Source organism: Somniosus microcephalus, chromosome 29 (assembly GCF_052327205.1).
Source record: "Somniosus microcephalus isolate GS21.2 chromosome 29, FLI_Smic_1.0, whole genome shotgun sequence".
NCBI classification, from domain to species: domain Eukaryota; kingdom Metazoa; phylum Chordata; class Chondrichthyes; order Squaliformes; family Somniosidae; genus Somniosus; species Somniosus microcephalus.
Window position 1 is genome coordinate 11184975 of NC_141015.1, and position 18357 is coordinate 11203331.

Genomic DNA, 18357 nt, shown 5'->3' on the forward strand with positions numbered 1-18357 from the left:
GTCACTGAAGGCGAGCATGCAGGTGCAACAGGCGGTCAAGAAGGCAAACGGTATGCTGGCCTTCATAGCAAAAGGGTTAGAATACAGGAACAGGGATACCTTGCTGCAGCTGTACAGGGCACTGGTGAGACCACACCTCGAGTACTGTGTACAGTTTTGGTCGCCTCATCTGAGGAAGGATGTTCTTGCCATGGAGGGGGTGCAGCGGCGATTCACCAGGCTGATACCAGGAATGGCGGGAATGACCTATGAGGAGAGACTATGTAGTTTAGGGATGTACACACTGGAGTTTAGAAGATTGAGAGGGGACCTCATAGAAGTGTATAAAATTCTGACAGGTCTAGACAGACTGGATGCAGAAGGAATGTTTCCCTTGGCGGGTGAGAACAGAACTAGAGGACATAATTTAAGGATAAGGGCTAAACCATTTAGGACAGAGATGAGGGGGAATTTCTTCACTCAGAGAGTGGTGAACCTGTGGAACTCATTGCCACAGAGGGCAGTGTACGCCAGCTCATTAAATATATTTAAGAGGGAATTAGATATATTTCTACGGGCAAAAGGGGTTAAGGGTTACGGAGAGAAGGCGGGGACGGGATACTGAATTAAAGGATCAGCCATGATCTCATCGAATGGCGGAGCAGGCACGAGGGGCCGAATGGCCTACTCCTGCTCCTATCTTCTATGTATCTATGTATCTATGTAAATTGTACAAAGAGTGAGGTGCGCAATTAAAGAACTTGCATTTCTGTAGCGACTTTCACAACCTCAGATTGTCCCAAAGCGCTTTACAACCAATGAAGTACTTTTTGAAGTGTGGTCATTGTTGTAATGTAGGCAACGCAGCAGCCAATTTACACACAGCAAGCTCTCACAAACAGCAATGTGATAATGACCCGATTACGTTTTTTTTTTAGCGATGTTGGTTGAGGGATAAATAGTGGCCAGGACACCGGGGAGAACTCCGCAGAGCTCTTCTTCAAATAGTGCCGTGGTGTGGCAGAGCCACCAGGGGACTCTGATCTAATGTACATAATTATCTTTAACAAATTATTAGCTACAGAATGAATCTATCTTTGATCATATTATTGCATGTACATAGCGCGGTCCCTTTAAGAATGAGACCAAACGCGATGACGTCATCACGTTGATCACATGAGCCTCCAGTGGCGGGAAAACGTGATGATGTCAGGCTGGGGAGCCGCCCTGGCCAGTCCTCGTGGAGCCAGCAAAGAGTACAGATCTGTAATTTAGTTCTCCTGTGTTTTCGTGTTAAACTCTGTTGGTTAGTATTAAACATCGTTTGTTTGATAGACTGACTCGACCTCAGTCCTTTTAGTTCGGAATCTAGCCATTCCTACAGTGGGATCTTTTGCGTCCACCCGAGAGGGCAGAGGGGCCTCAGTTCGACGGCACCTCTGACAGTGCAGCACTCCCTCAGCACTGCACTGGAGTATCAGCCTAGATTTTTGTGCTCCAGTCTCTGGAGTGGGACTTGAACCCACGACCTTCTGACTCCGAGGCGAGAGTGCTGCCCACTGAGCCACGGCTGCTTTCCAAACTGCCCGCAGTACAATTCTAGATTCTTTTTCCCATCCAAACGTAAACTTGTTTCTGAAGCGAATGTTTTGGATATAAATAAAGATAACTGACCAGTCACCAAGATTTCACAGTCACCCCTTGCTGCGCTGTTTGGTGCTTTATAACTGGTTAGTGGCAGATACTTTGTATGGACTCCCCCGCTGTTCCATGGATATTATGAATGGGACCAATGCCCAACATTCAAGTCTTTATCTCGAGAATTGGCAGAACGTTGCATTGAAAAATAAACTTTGCATTTTGTATTCAACTGTGAAGTAGACACTTGGAGCAGAGAGCGAGCTGACTCACTCGCGTTCTTTGCCAACCTAAAGCGGCTTGTGTGCGGCTTGTCCATTCTATTCTCTTCAGTCCGTGCTCAGCGCCTCTGTGAGTCTTGTAATTGAGATGAAGGGCCAAGGCCCAGCGTACAGGGAACCACCAGTAGAGTGGGAGGAGGCTTGCGGTTTTATTTTAAATTCATTCACTGGGATGTGGGCATCGCTGGCAAGGCCGGCATTTATTGCCCATCCCTAATTGCCCCTTGGTGGTGAGCCGCCGCCTTGAACCGCTGCAGTTCGTGTGGTGAAAGTGCTCCCACAGTGCTGTTAGGGAGGGAGTTCCAAGATTTTGACCCAGCGACGTGTGGAGCATAATACACCGGCACAGAACAGTTGGGCCGAATGGCCTGTTTCTGTGCTGTTAAAATCTCTAATTTTATGTCATTTTCACCAGTAATTCAAATCATGCACATTCACCAGGAATTCGATTCTTTACATATTTGTATTTTTTTTTAAAAAGCAGGAAATTGTTCTGTTTAATAGCGGCAGGTTTATTTTGAATACAGGGTGGAGCCGTGTTGTCTTTTGCTTCGAAGAACAATCTAGTAGAAAGTGCTTTACAACCTGGAATGTTGTTTGTCCTCCCCACCCTGCTTATTGAGCAGTAACTGTTTCGCTGCATAGCAGTCACACAGCAGCAGGTCAGTGGAGAAGCAAAGAGCCCCTGCACAGTGCTGCTGTCAACGATGTATAACAGTACACGGCTCCATTTCAGAGGTACACAGTTCTCAATGATACAGGGGCGCACGGGAGGCAACGTGAAGCTGGTGGGGAACTACAGGGCGGTGATCCCGGGCCTGCATTCATTAACTGGTTCCATTTGAGTAATTCGGTCACTGCACGTTGAGGGAGCGAAGGGAGCGAGGGGCGGTGAGGGAGGGGGAGGGGGTGGAGGTGGTGAGGAAGGGGGAGAGGGATGGTGAGGAGGAGGTGGGGTGGAGGCGGTGAAGGAGAGGGGTGGTGGGGGAGGGGGATTGAGGGGGGTGGTGGGGGAGGGGGATTGAAGGAGGGGCGGGGAGGGGGATGGGGTGGCGGATTGAGGGAGGGGAGGGGGGTGGCGAGGGAGGGGAGAGGGGTGGCGGGGGAGGGGGATTGAGGGAGGGGGAGAGGGGTGGCGGGATGGGGAGGGGGTGGTGAGGGATGGGGGTGGTGAGGGGCGGTGAGGGAGGAAGCGGAGGGGAGGGTGAGGGGGGGGTGGGGAAGTGTGAGGGAGGTGGAGTTGGGGTACGGGAGTGTGGTCGGAAGTGTGACTGAGTGAAGGGCTGGAGTAACGATAATGTTTACTTAATTTTTAAGAAATGGAACTGTGTTCCCCATATCTAGGAGTCTATTCTGTGTAGCACTGTGATGTGTATCGTGCTCTGGGGCTGTGTATCGTGCTCTGGGGCTGTGTATCGTGCTCTGGGGCTGTGTATCGTGCTCCGTTTGGGGATGTGTATCGTGCTCCGTTTGGGGATGTGTATCGTGCTCCGTTTGGGGATGTGTATCGTGCTCCGTTTGGGGATGTGTATCGTGCTCCGTTTGGGGATGTGTATCGTGCTCCGTTTGGGGATGTGTATCGTGCTCCGTTTGGGGATGTGTATCGTGCTCCGTTTGGGGATGTGTATCGTGCTCCGTTTGGGGATGTGTATCGTGCTCCGTTTGGGGGAATCACGGTGGCCAGTTATGCTCTCTAACTCTGAAATCCGTTTTCAGTTTGTTTACACGCTCGTTGCTGAGGTCCCTTGGTTACTGTGCAGTATATGGGGGAGAACCCACGCTGTCCATATTTATGACTTTAAACATTAATAAGCGAATAATAGATTTGGAGTTTAGTGATAAAATTCAGCTCCCCGTGTCTGTTCCTGCAAACTACGATTAACGTGTTTTTAGTTTTTTATACTAATTACTACAACAACAACTTGTATTTATATAGCGTCTTTAACGTAGTAAAATGTCACGGGGTGTGGCACAGGCGCGTTATCAGAAAAAAATTGACACCGAGCCACATGAGATATTCGGACAGGTGACCAAAAGCTTGGTCAAGAGGTAGGTTTTAAAGAGCGTCTTAAAGGTGGAGAGAGAGGTAGGGAGGCGGAGAGGTTTAGGGAGGGAATTCCAGAGCTCAGGGCCTAGACAGCTGAAGGCACGGCCACCAATGATGGAGCGATTAAAATTGGGGATGTGCAAAAGGCCAGAATTAGAGGCGCGCAGATATCTTGGCGGTGGGGGGCGGTGTGTGTTGTAGGGCTGGAGGAGGTTACAGAGATAGGGAGGGGCGAGGCCACGGAGAGATTTGGAAACAAGGATGTGAATTTTAAAATTGGTTCCCGATCCGACTGCCTCACTGTAGGTCAGCGAGCACAGTGGTGATGGGTGAACGGGACTTGGTGCGAGCTAGGAGACGGGCAGTTTTCGATGAACTGAAGTTTACGGAGTGAGGAAGGAGGGAAGCTGGCCAGGAGAGGGTTGGAATTGTCCAGTCTCGAGGCCTGAATGAAGTTTTCAGCAGTACATGAGCTGAGGCAGGAGTGGAGTCGGGCGATGTTAGAGGTGGAACCCGGCTTGTCTTGATGATGGAGAGGATGTAGGGCCGGATGCTCAACTTCGGGTCAAATAGGACAGCAAGGTTGTGAGCCGTCTGGTTCAGCCTGAGACAGTGGTCAGGGAGAGGGATGGAGTCGGTGGCTAGAGAATGGAGTTTGTGGTGGGGACTGAAAACATTGGCTTCGGTCTTCCCAATATTTAATTGGAGGAAATTTCTGCTCATCCAGAACTGGCTGTCAAACTAGCAGCGTGACGAATCATTCCAGCGTGCAATCATTTTTATTTCCAGTCCAAGGCAACAAACCATTTGATAGAATAACGAGAACAATGTAGACTATTCAGTGATGGAAATAGCAGGTGAACACTTAATGTGCTTGTATGTCATTTTCTGTCTACCATATTAACAGAAATTATCAGATTATTTTTTATGGGTTAAAATCTGTTAATTTGACATTTCTCGGTCACTATTTTAACATTTTAAAGGTTCATTTCCAACAGTAATTTTTCGCCACATGTTTTAAGGTTTCAAGAGCAGAAGAATAAGTGGTTGTTCAGCATCTAAAAGAGAAAAAGACATTTGAAAATCAATCCTTTGTCAGAACACTTTCTTTTTGATATCAATACTCCCTTATCTGAAGCTATTTAAAAATAAAAATGTCCTTATTTAAAATAATGAAACCACTACACCCTCAACCTCTCAGCTGGGACAGCGACAGGGACAGATGCGAGCGTGAACCTTTATTAATCCTAGAATGATACAGAAAGGAGGCCATTCGGCCCATCGTGCCTGTGCCGGCTCTTTGAAAGAGCTCTCCAATTAGTCCCACAGCCCTGTATATTTTCCTTTCCAAGTATTTATCCAATTCCTTTTTGAAAGTTGCAATTGAATCAGCTTCCACCGCCCTTTCAGTCAGCGCATTCCCGATCACAACCACTGCTAGAATATAGAATGGTGTGGAGATGCCGGTGTTAGACTGGGGTGGACAAATGTAAGAAGTCACACAACACCAGGCTATAGTCCAACAGTTTTCTTTGAAATCACAAGCTTTCAGAGCGCTGCTCTTTCGTCAGGTGAACGATGTCTGTGTCGATATGCGCCATCTTCTTGGCGATCCTCTCCACTTTGAGCCGGCAGTTTGTGGTGTCGATAGTAGCCATGGTGTGGAGATGCCGGTGTTGGACTGGGGCGGACAAATGTAAGAAGTCACACAACACCAGGTTATTCTTCACCTGACGAAGGAGCAGCGCTCCGAGAGCTTGTGATTTCAAATAAAACTGTTGGACTATAACCTGGTGTGGTGTGACTTCTTACATTAGAATATAGAATGTCCTGCCAGCTGGGATTAATGCAGCTTCAGTTAACATGATGTATCTGGGATTAGATTCCCAATGAGAGGATCCAGACATCGTAAAGTTGTATTGCAATCTGTGTGGCCACTTTGATTTCCATATTTCAGATATTTGCAACCTATCCAGGAGGAAGTATTTCTGGTTTAAAGGGCAGAATGAGAAGAGGTCCCAAAATGCTAGAAAATGCAACAAATGAAGTATAACACAAATCTAAATTCACACTAGAAAATAAAAGCCCCCCCCCCCCCCTCCGTGCTCACTTTCCCCCTCAGTAATTTCCAAATTAACACTGCTGCAGATTGCACTGTTGTGTACGTTAGATTTTCTTCCCCCTGCAAATAAAGTGATTGAATGTGGGATCTACCTGCAGTGCACGTTATGACGAGCCCGTGTCCCACTGCACTTTCGGTCTAACTCCTTTTCTTCACGTGTCTTATATGTTCGGGGCTGTTTTTTGAGCTGCCAGTATTTTATTGGGAGCGGTGTCGATTCTGTTTCGAAGGTGTTGGTCAGTTTTTGTTGCGACTTTTCCAAGCTGGCTGGTATGCTCATCTCCGGACTTAACCTACCTCCCTGAACCCGATACTGGGTGGCTGAGTCGATGTGATGAATGTTCACTGTGTGGGTGTTTATAGTGTTCAAAACTGAAACACTAAACATTGAAGTGCTGATGGGCTTGGAGCTGAAGGAGGGGCATAAATGACCCTCTTAATCACAGAATCACAGAAATCACACAGTGCAGATAGAGGCCATTTCAGCCCATCGAGCCTGCACCGACACATATCCCACCCGATCCCCGTAACCCCTACATCAACACATATCCCACCCTATCCCCGTAACCCCACGTATTTAATCCCCCTAACACTAAGGGTCAATTTATCATAGTCAATCAACCTAACCCGCACATCCTGGGCCTGTTGACCGGTGCGTCCGCTGTAATGATGAGAGCTAACTCAAAACGATTCCATTTGATAGATTTCCTTTTAAAGGCACAGGGCATGGGAACAGGAGGAAGCCATTCAGCCCATCGAACCTGTTCCGCCATTTAATTAGATCATTGCTAATCTGTATCTCAACTTCATTTACCAGCCTTCGATCCATATTCCTTGATTTTCCCGTACCCAATAAAAATCTATCGATCTCCGTCTTGAAAGCTCCAATTGGCCCCCAGCCTCAGCAGCTTTTTGGGGGAGAGTGTTCCAGATTTCCACTAGCCTTTGTGTGGGAAAAGTGCTTCCCGATTTCACCCCTGAATGGCCTGGCTCTAATTTTAAGATTGTGGCCCCTTGTTCTGAAATCCCAGACCATCCCTCAGAAAGCTTTTGGCAAACTTCTTCTCCTTGTTTTATTCCCCCCGCTTGCGTGTGATGTCGCTGCGTTGAAAGCGACGTGTGACTTTCCCATTCCTTCTCCCTCCTCGCACCGAAGAGAAAAAGTTTGCCAAACTTTTTTTTTGTCATGGAGGATGTTGCCCTTTAGATGTTCGCCTCCAGAATGTTCTGTATGTAGCGTGTTTACTGTGTTGAAAGGCCACCGGATTAGATGTCATGGAGTGAATGGGGTGTTCAAGACAGCCACTTGAGTTGGCCAGCATTTTGTTTATCGGAGTCCTCCAAAGTGTCGGTAAAGTATCAAAATCATTCATTGGTAGCGTTCCACAACCAGGCTGTGTCACGTGGCTCAGTGGGCAGCACTCTCTCTGCTGAGTCAGAGGGTTGTTGGTTCAGTTCCCACTCCAGGGACTTGAGGACATAACCTAGGCTGACACTCCCAGCGCAGTGCTGAGGGAGTGCCGCACTGTCGGAGGTGCCGCCTTTCGGATGAGACGTGAAACCGAGGCCCCCATCTGCCCTCTCGGGTGGACGTAAAAGATCCCACGGCCCTTATTTGAAGAACAGGGGAGTTCTCCCTAGTGTCCTGGCCAATATTTGTCCCACAACCAGCATCTCAAACAGATGATCTGGTCATTATCTCATTGCTGTTTGTGGGAGCTTGCTGTGTGCAAATTGGCTGCCGCGTTTCCCACATTACAACAGTGACTACACTTCAAAAAGTACTTCATTGGCTGTAAAGAGCTTTGGGACATCCTGAGGTCATGAAAGGTGCTGTAGAAATGTGAGTCTTCCCTTTCTCCAGCACAGTGGTACTGATTGTATTATACAGCAGGCTGCGCTCTCCTATTGCTATTCTCTCATCCAGAAGCCAACCTTAGTCATGGAGCCAAGACAGTACCCTCCCATCCCCCACCCCCTGAGACTGGCATGCAATGGAGCAAAGTCTACCAGTGCCTTAACGTAGTAAAACGGATCAAGCTGCCTCATGGAGTGGGAGAGGAATCTAGACACCGAGCAGAATTAGGACAAATGTTGGGGTCGGTGAATTTTATGTCTGCATTCCGGGGATGAAAAGAGTTTGATTTGAAGAGGCTTAGGGAGAGATGAATTGTGGGTTGGGGGGAAATTGGTGGATGTCTGTGCCCCCAATGGTGGAGCAGAGGGACGGTGGATGTGTGCTGGGGTGTAGGGCTGAAGGCGGTTGTAGAGGTCGGGTGGAGTGAGGCCATTGGAGGGGGTTTGAAGGCATGGGCCAGGATTTTGAAATCATTGCATTGAGGGCTGGGGAGCCAGGAGAGGCCTTGCACTGCTTTGACTTAAGGGAGGCCCCCCCCACCCTCCCACCCTCCTGAGGTGCCCTTAACAGGTAGCAGTGTCCCACCCTGAGTTTGTCAATAATCCTGTCCGTGGATGGCTGGGGGTTCTGCTCTCCTGCACCTGCCAGTAGCTCTCCCAGAATTTCGGGACCCTGATTTTATATGCGGCCACATCGACTTTCATTCCCTATTACCCTTACAGCTCTTACATCCTGGGCATTAAGGAGGATCTGTGTTCGCAATGCAGGGTGAAGAGTCAGGACTGTGTAATCCTGTCTCTAACCCATGACCCCTGGGAGTCCAGGATCACAGAATTATCCTGTGGATCTCCAGCCAAATCTCAAACCTGTTCCTCCGATATAAACAGACCTGCATATAGTGACGAGCCCCGGCAGAAAGGAGATGATTGGGTAATTCCTCCATCAATCACGCCTGGAGCCCGCACTGCTCTAAGTGACTGGGACTGATTTTACACACATAATTTGTATTATGTCACCACTTGCTGCATTGTGCTGGAGAAATCGCCCTAGTTTTATCGGGAGAGGTTGCTATAGTTTTGGTCACGAGTTCCGCTTGCTGTCTTTTTTAAATAGACTCTTTAAATAGACTTTGCTGTAAGTGCCTCCAACTCTTGGGCTGACGCAGTGCTGGTCAAATCATTCCTGGTTAATGGTCGTGGATATTGCAGATCATGCTAATAGGTAGGTACTCAAACATTGAGAGGTGGAGGGATCGAGGGAGGGAATTCCAGAGCTTAGAGCCTAGGCAACTGAAGGCACGGCCACCAGTGGTGGAGCGATGGAAATCACAAGAGGCCAGAATTGGAGGAGCGCAGAGTTCTCGGAGGGTTGTAGAACTGGAGGAGGTTACAGAGAAAGGGAGAGGTGAGGCCATGGAGGGATTTGAACACAAGGATGAGAATTTTAAAATAAGACATTGCCAGACCAGGAGCCAATGTAGGTCAGCGAGCACGGGCGATGGGTGAACGGGACTTTGTGCGGGTTAGGACACGCTGAAGGTTACGGAGGGTGGAAGCTGGGAGGCCGGCCAGGAGAGGGTTGGAACAGTTGAGTCTAGCGGTAACAAAGGCGCGGACGAGGGTTTCAGCAGCAGATGGGCTGAGGCAGGGGTCCTCCTCTGGTGATGAGATCAGTGTAAGGCACATGTCCATTCGCTGCCCTCCTCCCCTCTGGCTGTGCGCCCTTGGAAAACCCACTACCCCAACTGCTCTGGGCCTTGTTCATGGCCTGCTCAGCTGTCGATGCTGCAATTCAAGGATGTTCCTTCCTTCTGCTTTACTTGCTCTTCAGCAACAAGCAGCAAAGGGAATGCTCATCGCAATCATGGTGATCCTGGTTTCCATTGAGCAGATGAAAGGGGGCGTGTGGGTTTTCTTTCTCTTCCGGTGGGAAGCGATGCCTGACCTTTTACTGTGCGCCTCTCCAAAGTGGTGTTGCTGAAATCAGGAGCTCCCAGTGTGAGGGGAATGGCGGGGGCCACCTTCTGCGCCATCGGGAACACGTGGTCCGTGTGATTGGCTGGGCTGGTTTTCAATCGCCAGAGAGGGTCGGAGAGCAATTTCTCAGAGTGTTTTAACACTTCAATTCAATTCAATTTTATTTGTCATATATGCAGCAGACGTGTGTACTGCACAATGAAATGTTAATTTTTTACGAGTCCTCCCAACATTGGAATAAATATGGCATAGCAATGATAAAAATACTAATAGAAATACAGTAATAATATATAAAACAACAGTAATAAATAATAAATTATTCGTTCATGAGTCTTATGGCCTGGGGGTAGAAGCTGTTCCGAAACCTGCTGGTATGAGACCGTATGCTTCGATATCTCTTACCGGACGGGAGCAGGGCGAAGAGGTTGTGGCTGGGGTGGCTCGCGTCTTTGATGATTCTCAGGGCCTTCCCCCGGCACCTCTCGGGGTAGATATCCTGCACAGCAGGTAGTTTAATTCCTATAGTATGTTGTGCAGCTTTCACCACCATCTGTAGAGCCTTGCGGTCTGTGGTGGTGCAGTTGCCATACCAGGTAGTGACGCAGCCGGACAGGATACTCTCGATGGTGCACCGGTAGAAGTTGGTGAGAATCTGGGGGGCCATTCCAAATTTCTTCAGTCTCCTGAGGAACAACAGGCGTTGGCATGTTTTTCTGATTTTTGCCTCTCCCAGGAGATTATATGGCTGCGGCGGGTGAGCGGGAGGAGGGATGAAGTCTTTAGTCATGGTGGTTTGGGGCAAGTGCGATGGATGGGCTGGTCATTTACTGCCCTTCAATTCTGTATGTTCCTATGCACCCCATGATACATTGTGCCACAGCACTCCCGATACCGGCCTTCAAGCAGGACGCTGGTTGGGATTGTGTCCCTGGACGGAAAGTTAATCATTTAACAGCCAACTTGGAGCTGGAAAGTGAGTGACCTTCTGGAATTCTCCATTGAAACTTGATCGTGGGCTGCCTGCGGTACTAATGAAGCATCGTCACAGATTTAGATGCGGAGCCGGGCTGGGCTTTGTTTCTGCATAACTTTCCTCGGCGTCTGTACCAGAAAGTCTCCTCCCGCTGCACCTGCAACACCAACAGCACTTTATTGGCCAGTCTCTCTCCGCCCTTATCTGAAGTTGTGTCAAAAACACGAGGTCACCATTTCCCCCCTCCCCCCTCCCCCATTTAGGCTAAAAACGAACAAATGCCGTTTAAAAACACTTCAGATACGTCAGGGTATTTGTCCTTTGGAGCCCAGTTAGGAGGAGGGGCGCCTGACTGAATTAAGGAACCTAATTAAAGCCCACTGGTGGGCGGAGCTGAGGTATTTAAAGCTGACCGCCCAGGGCTGGGACTTTCAAAGTGATTCAAATGAGCAGTCACCGAAAGCAGAGCACCTCATCTTCGGAGCTGTTAATTGCCTCCAGGAGAAATTTAAAGTCACAGCACGCTTTAAACCAGTGGAAAAATTACAGGAAGCAGAGGAAATGCCTCCTTTAACTGAAAAAGTAGATCCAAGGTAAGGAATGGGCTTCTCTTCCTGATAAATACAATTGGGTTTTTTTCTTCAAAAGATTACATCACTCTCTTAAAGGGGCAATGTCTTCATGAAAAGATATTTGGCAAACTTGCTTTGGGAGAGGAGAGCAGTTTGTTGGTTTTATTACAAAGATGTCAGACATAAATGATGCACTTCAATGTGTTTGTGCTGTTTCACCATGCATGGATAAACTTCAAATGAAAGGGTTTGGAATAAATTTTATAATGACAAACAGTGCACATTTAAGATGCAGCTTAAACTACGCTCTTGCTAAGTTTTGTGTTGCTTTAAGTTTGCATCCTGTGCGAACGATCAAACTGGCAACTGGGCACCTTGTGTTGAAATCTTGAGCTGTTTGTGCTCAAGTGAATGTCGCTGATGCGCTGTCGAGTTTAGAAAAAAAATCTAAGTATAGTGGGCTGCGATTAATTTAAAATTTGACACGGTAGATTAAGCAGACCGAGAGCGAGAAGCTGGTGGTGTGAAAAATGCCTGGCACAGTGCAGCTTCCTGAATGGGCAGCACTGAGCCGAATGTGTCGTCGGCCCGACTCTGTGTGTTTCCAAATTTGGCAGACAGATCACGCTTGCAGTTGGTGGCGTCATGCTGTGGATCCGAGAGTTAGTTTACATTCCTCTGGTCTCGCTGGAAACTGTCATTACGTCTTTGAAGTATTAAAATAAATGTGGCACGGGTGCAGAACCTCACTGGAATGTCAGATGGTGTGACTTGTTTACTATTACCGCATCTCCGCATGGATTACTGACAGCACTGTAACAAAAAGAAAAGAAAGACTTGCATTTCTATAGCGCCTTTCACGACCTCAGGACGTCCCAAAGCGCTTTCCAGCCAATGAAGTACTTTTTGAAGTGTAGTCACTGTTGTAATGTGGGAAATGCGGCAGCCAATTGTGCACAGCAAGCTCCCACAAATAGCAATGAGATAATGACCAGATCATCTGTTTGTGATGTTGATTGAGGGATAAATGTTGGCCAGGACACCGGGGAGAACTCCCCTGTTCTTCTTCAAAATAGTGTCGTGGGATCTTTTACATCCACCGGAGAGAGCAGACGGGGCCTCGTTTTAACATCTCCTCCAAAAGACGGCACTTCCGACAGTGCAGCACTCCCTCAGCACTGCACTGGGAGTGTCAGCCTAGATTTTTGTACTCAAAAAGAAGAGCTATTTTAGAATTAACAAAATGAAGCAAGGCTTTGCCAATGGCCTGTTGTGTAAAGGGACTGCCTGATGTATTACTAAGCCGTACAGCCCAGAAGATTCCAGGCCCGATCCTAGGCCTGTGTTGTGGTATCTGATCCTAGCTGGGGTGCAGTACACCTCAGTGCTCCCCTTGTTCGGTAGGGAGAGAATCAGCCAGGGTCCCTGGGCTAGTTGCTATTCCACGACTCTGTTTCTGGGCGTCTGCAGGTTGAGTTAGGATAGGAATGGTCTCGGCTTTGATGCCTCCACAGTTGAACAATCTGATGACAGTCGCTGACGTTTGAAGAATGGCCATTTGTGTGAGGTACAGGAGGATAGTCATTGGCCGTAGTATGGCACGGGACACCAGCAGGGAGGGTGGGGCGTGCAGGAGAAATGGGGAGAAAAATGGGGTAAGAAGCTTTTGATAATTAACAGAATTATTTTGAAAGTGAAAGCATTTGTCATTATTCTTCTTGGGCACACTGCTCCGACCAACCGTGCGAGGCTAAGGGCAGAGGGGATGAAAGGCACTGGTTGGCAGATGGCAAACTAGCCAATACCATGGCTCGGCTCAAAGGCCGTGGCTAGCCTGCTGTCCCAAAGGGTCAGGTGCAAATCCCAGCCTCGATCAATGTTCATGCTGGGTCATTTTTGCCCACTCTCGGTTGGTGGGGGATGGGGCAGCGAGCAAAAAGCCACGGCAGAAGAGAGCAGATGATGACCCATGAGGCCTCCACAGCTTGTGGAGACTGCCCGCTCGTGGTTACTCAGTGCAGAGTGGCATTGAGGTGCCTGGATGGTGGTCGCATGCCACAGATTCCTGCGTTTCTAACTTGGAGGAATTGGAAAGTGGAGTTTTGATGGTGGAAGGGGGAATGGAAAAGGAAAACAAGATAATATCAAAAGGGAAGAATGATTTAATTGATGTTTCCTTGCCACCTTTGGTCAACCATTTTCTGAGCTGCACTATTCTCCATTCAATTATCGATGCACGTTACTGTACATTACCAAAGCTGTTGGTTTGAGCAGCCATGTTGTTCCCATTCAGTGACCCCTCCCACTGTTTGACTCTTGCTGCAGTAGAGCATGATGGGAGTTGGCGGCCCTCACTACAAGGGGCCGTCCTTCAACCGTGAGCCTAAGAGAAGAGTATTTCACCGTGGGGAGCATCACCCCCAAGCCCGATCCTGATCTCCCCAGATGCCCCTGTTCACGCCGTTCGGAAACGGCTAATAACGCTTAATGGAGGCAGCGCAGTTTCCTCGCAACTCCAAACACTAATGACTTGCTGTTGTCAGGCAATATGGCTGATATTGATGTGCAGCCAGAACTTCTCATTCTGGTCACCACACTTTAGGAAGGATGTGAAGGCCCTTGAGAGGGTGCAGAGGAGATTTACCAGAATGGTTCCGGGGATGGGGGATCTTAGCTACAAGGACAGGTTGGAGAAGCTGGATTTGTTTTCATTAGAGCAAAGGAGGTTGAGGGGTGATTTGATGGAGGTGTACAAGATTATGACGGGTTTGGATAGGCTAGACGGGGAAAGGCTGTTCCCACTAGTTGATGGTACAAGGACTAGGGGACACAGATTTATGGTTTTGAGCAAGAGATACAGGGGGAAACGTGAGGAAAAACTTTTTTACACAGCGAATGGTGAGGACCTGGAACTCGCTGCCGACGGAAGTGGTGGAAGCGGAGACACTCAATGTTTTCAAGGGGCGACTGGATAGGTGCCTGAGGGAAATAAACTTGCAGGGCTACGGGGATAGAGCGGGGGAATGGGACTGACTGGATTGCGCTACAGAGAGCCGGCACGGACTCGATGGGCTGAATGGCCTCCTTCTGTGCCGTTATGACTCTGATTCTATTTCTGAGTCTAAACGGAAAGAAAAAAACTGGCACCATGTCGACTTCACTCAAACACTGACAATGAACTGGGAAAAGGAGCTGGATAAATCTCCTGAGTGGAGTGTGTCACCGAGCTGAACAGACCTGACGGTCTGAGGTTCAATCCTTGGTCTATACTCAGTTACATGATTACGTCTGCCCCCTCGGGTGGGCGTAAAAGATCCCGTGGCACTATTCGGATAACAGCGGAGGAGTTCGCCCCCTTTGTCCTGGGCCAATATTTATCCCTCAATCAGCATCACTAAAAACAGATGATCTCCTCATTATCACATTGCTGCTTGTGGGAGCTTGCTGTGCTCAAATTGGTTGCCGAGTTTCCTACATTACAACATTGACTACACTTCAAAAAGTACTTAATTGGCTTTAAAGCGCTTTGGGAAGTCCTGAATTTGTGAACAGCTCTATATAAATGCAAGTCTTTCTTTGGTTATTTACAGTGGGAGTGGTAGTTGGGCACTAGAATGAACCTAATTGCCCCTGGGTCTGGAAGGAGATGGAATCGTTCTCCCTGCTCCTGACTGCATCCAGTGATCTTGCTGGAAAATGTGTGTGTTTGTGTAGATATCGGCAGAGGGTGTCCATTGGCTAGAATATGAGGAACTGACGTAAGGACAAAGTGGTGAATGTAGAGCCCGCTCCCCCGCCCCCCCCCCCACGTGAATCTCCGTGTCTCCAACGTATACCCCTCCCCCAATGTGAATCTCCGTGTCTCCAACGTATACCCCTCCTCCCCCACTCCAACGTATACCCCGTGCCCCCGACATAGGGCTGAAGGGCAGGGAGGAGGAGTGCTGCCTGTGGAGGGCAACAGCTCAGGGTCGATTTGGCATAAAAATAAACCTAAAAAGGTGACTCAACCGTGGATAACGAGGGAAATTAGGGACAGCATAAAATCAAAAAAAAGGGCATATCAACTGGCAAAAAAAAGCACCAGACCGGAAGATTGGGGGCAGTACAAGATACAGCAAAAGAGGACAAAGGGATTAATCAGGAAGGGGAAAATAGAATACGAAAGTAAACTTGCAGCAAACATAAAGACAGACTGCAAAAGCTTTTATCAGTATATCAGGAGGAAAAGACTGGTAAAATCCCAAGTCGGTCCCTTGCAGTCCGATTCGGGAGAATATATAATGGAGAATAAGGAAATGGCAGACCAATTAAACTCATACTTTGGTTCTGTATTCACAAAGGAGGACACAAATAACCTCCCAGGAATATCGGCAAACATAGGGACTAATGAGAGGGAGGAGCTGACAGAAATTAGTATCTCTAGGGATATGGTGTTGGGTAAGTTGAGGGGACTGAAGGCCGACAAATCCCCGGGGCCTGATAAACTACATCCTAGGGTACTTAAGGAGGTGGCCCTGGAGATAGCAGATGCTCTAAGGATCATCTTCCGGAACTCCATTGACTCGGGAACAGTACCCGTGGATTGGAGGGTAGCTAATGTTACCCCAATATTTAAAAAGGGGGGTAGCGAGAAAGCAGGGAATTATAGACCAGTAAGCCTTACATCGGTTGTGGGCAAAATGCTAGAGTCCATTATTAAGGATAAAATAGCGGAGCACTTGACAAATGGGGAAAGGATCGGACAGAGCCAACATGGATTTACAAAGGGTAAATCGTGTTTGACTAATCTGCTGGAATTTTTTGAGGAAGTAACTGGTAAAATAGATGGGGGAGAGCCAGTGGATGTGGTGTACCTTGACTTCCAGAAAGCCTTCGATAAGGTTCCACACAAAAGATTATCATGCAAAATTAAGGCTCATGGAATTGGGGGCAAAGTATTAACGTGGATAGAGAACTGGCTGGCGGATAGAAAACAGAGAGTTGGAATAAACGGCTCGTTTTCGGAGTGGCAGGCAGTGACCAGCGGGGTGCCGCAAGGATCTGTCCTGGGACCCCAGCTGTTCACAATATATATAAATGATCTGGATCAGGGAATTGGATGCAATATTTCCAAATTCGCTGACGACACTAAACTAGGAGGAGGGGTGGGCTCTGATGAGGATGTCAGGAGGCTACAGTGCGATTTGGACAGGTTGGGAGAATGGGCGGATACGTGGCAGATGCACTATAATGTGGATAAATGCGAGGTTATCCACTTTGGGGGTAAAAACAGGAGGGTAGATTATTATCTAAATGGCAATAGATTGGGAGATGGGGAAGTGCAGAGGGACCTGGGTGTTCTTGTGCACCAGTCACTGAAGGAGAGCATGCAGGTGCAACAGGCGATTAAGAAGGCAAATGGTATGTTGGCCTTCATATCAAGGGGGTTCGAGTATAGGAATAGGGATACCTTACTACAGCTGTACAAGGTGCTGGTGAGACCGCATCTGGAGTATTGTGTACAGTTTTGGTCGCCCCATCTGCGGAAGGATGTTCTTGCCATGGAAAGAGTGCAACGGCGATTCACCAGGCTAATACCTGGAATGGCGGGAATGACCTACGAAGAGAGATTAAATAGTTTGGGCTTGTACTCACTGGAGTTTAGAAGATTGAGAGGGGATCTCATCGAAACATATAAAATTATGGCAGGCCTGGACAGGCTGAATTCAGAGAGAATGTTTCCAATGGCCGGGGAGCACAGAACCAGGGGCCACAGTCTAAAAATAGCGGGCAAATCATTTAAAACAGAGATGAGGAAGAATTTCTTCACTCAAAGAGTGGTGAGCCTGTGGAATTCCCTGCCACAGAGGGCTGTGAAGGCTAATTCAATAAATATTTTCAAGAGAGAATTGGATATATTTCTGAAGGCTAAGGGGATTAAGGGTTACGGAGAAAAGGCGGGGACGGGGTACTGAACTGGTAAGATCAGCTATGATCTCAGACGAAGATCAGCCATGATCTCATTGAATGGCGGAGCAGGCTCGAAGGGCCGAATGGCCTACTCCTGTTCCTATCTCTATGTTTCTATGAACAGACGGGGAGGAATGAAAGGATCTGGTGACTTGTTTGATGTCATTTAGGAATCGGAGTATTTATACCGAATGTTCGGTCAGGAGATGAAGTGGGTGGGTTTCGGGTCCGCCGTGGGTGTAGGGTCCGCCGTGGGTGTAGGGTCCACCGTGGGTGTAGGGCGTACTTGGGTCGGGGGTGAGTTATCCGCGATTATCTTAGCGGAGGATTCGTGAGGACCCTCCTTGGGATAATTTAAGTCCTTGTTTTCATTCCATAGAAATGGTATGTGCAGAATCCGAGTCTTGATATCGGTGTGGCAACCAAGCGAGCTATTTCTGGGTGCGCAGATTGCCCACCTCTAGTCTGCTGACAGCTCGGTGGTGACTCTTAACTCGTTATTAGGAAGTGATTACTACTCCTGTCACAAACCAATTCTGTCACTCCGGGTCCACTTGGGCAGCCCAGAGCACACAGCGAGCCCAGAGCACGCAGCGAGCCCAGGGAGTAGAAGTGGGTCCCCATCAACTGGGGGTTGAAGGGTGTCTCCATTAACTGGGGGACGAGGGGAGTCGGGGGTTGAAGGGTGTCCCCATTAACTGGGGGACGAGGGGAGTCGGGGGTTAAAGGGTGTCTCCATTAACTGGGGGACGAGGGGGTTGGGGGTTGAAGGGTGTCCCCATTAGCTGGGGGACGAGGGGAGTCGGGGGTTAAAGGGTGTCCCCATTAACTGGGGGACGAGGGGAGTCGGGGGTTAAAGGGTGTCCCCATTAACTGGGGGACGAGGGGAGTCGGGGGTTAAAGGGTGTCCCCATTAACTGGGGGACGAGGGGAGCCGGGGGTTGAAGGGTGTCCCCATT

At 48.6% G+C, this 18357-nt stretch overlaps 2 protein-coding genes across 50 annotated transcripts in view; one reads left to right on the forward strand and one right to left on the reverse strand.

Moving 5' to 3' along the window:
• The window catches only part of LOC147098469 (sorbin and SH3 domain-containing protein 1-like), a 356822-nt gene that overhangs the window by 207002 nt on the left and 131463 nt on the right, over positions 1-18357 (forward strand). The window contains exon 1 of one of the 49 annotated variants that reach the window (XM_085970167.1): positions 9095-9146. The exons of 46 other annotated variants lie outside the window; for them this stretch is intronic. In XM_085970167.1, the coding sequence (XP_085826293.1) occupies positions 9115-9146 (32 nt within the window). In that variant the 5' untranslated portion in view covers positions 9095-9114. Of the gene's footprint in view, positions 1-9094; positions 9147-11329; positions 11468-18357 lie in introns of those variants that run through there. 2 more of the 49 variants (XM_085970186.1, XM_085970166.1) reach the window with 2 other exon arrangements.
• On the reverse strand, positions 4706-11197 carry LOC147098470 (uncharacterized). The gene is made up of 2 exons (XM_085970216.1): positions 10304-11197; positions 4706-5003 (listed from the first exon to the last, which is right to left on the reverse strand). Exons 1-2 carry the CDS (start codon positions 10686-10688, stop codon positions 4963-4965), a joined length of 426 nt encoding a protein of 141 aa, XP_085826342.1. The 5' UTR covers positions 10689-11197; the 3' UTR covers positions 4706-4962.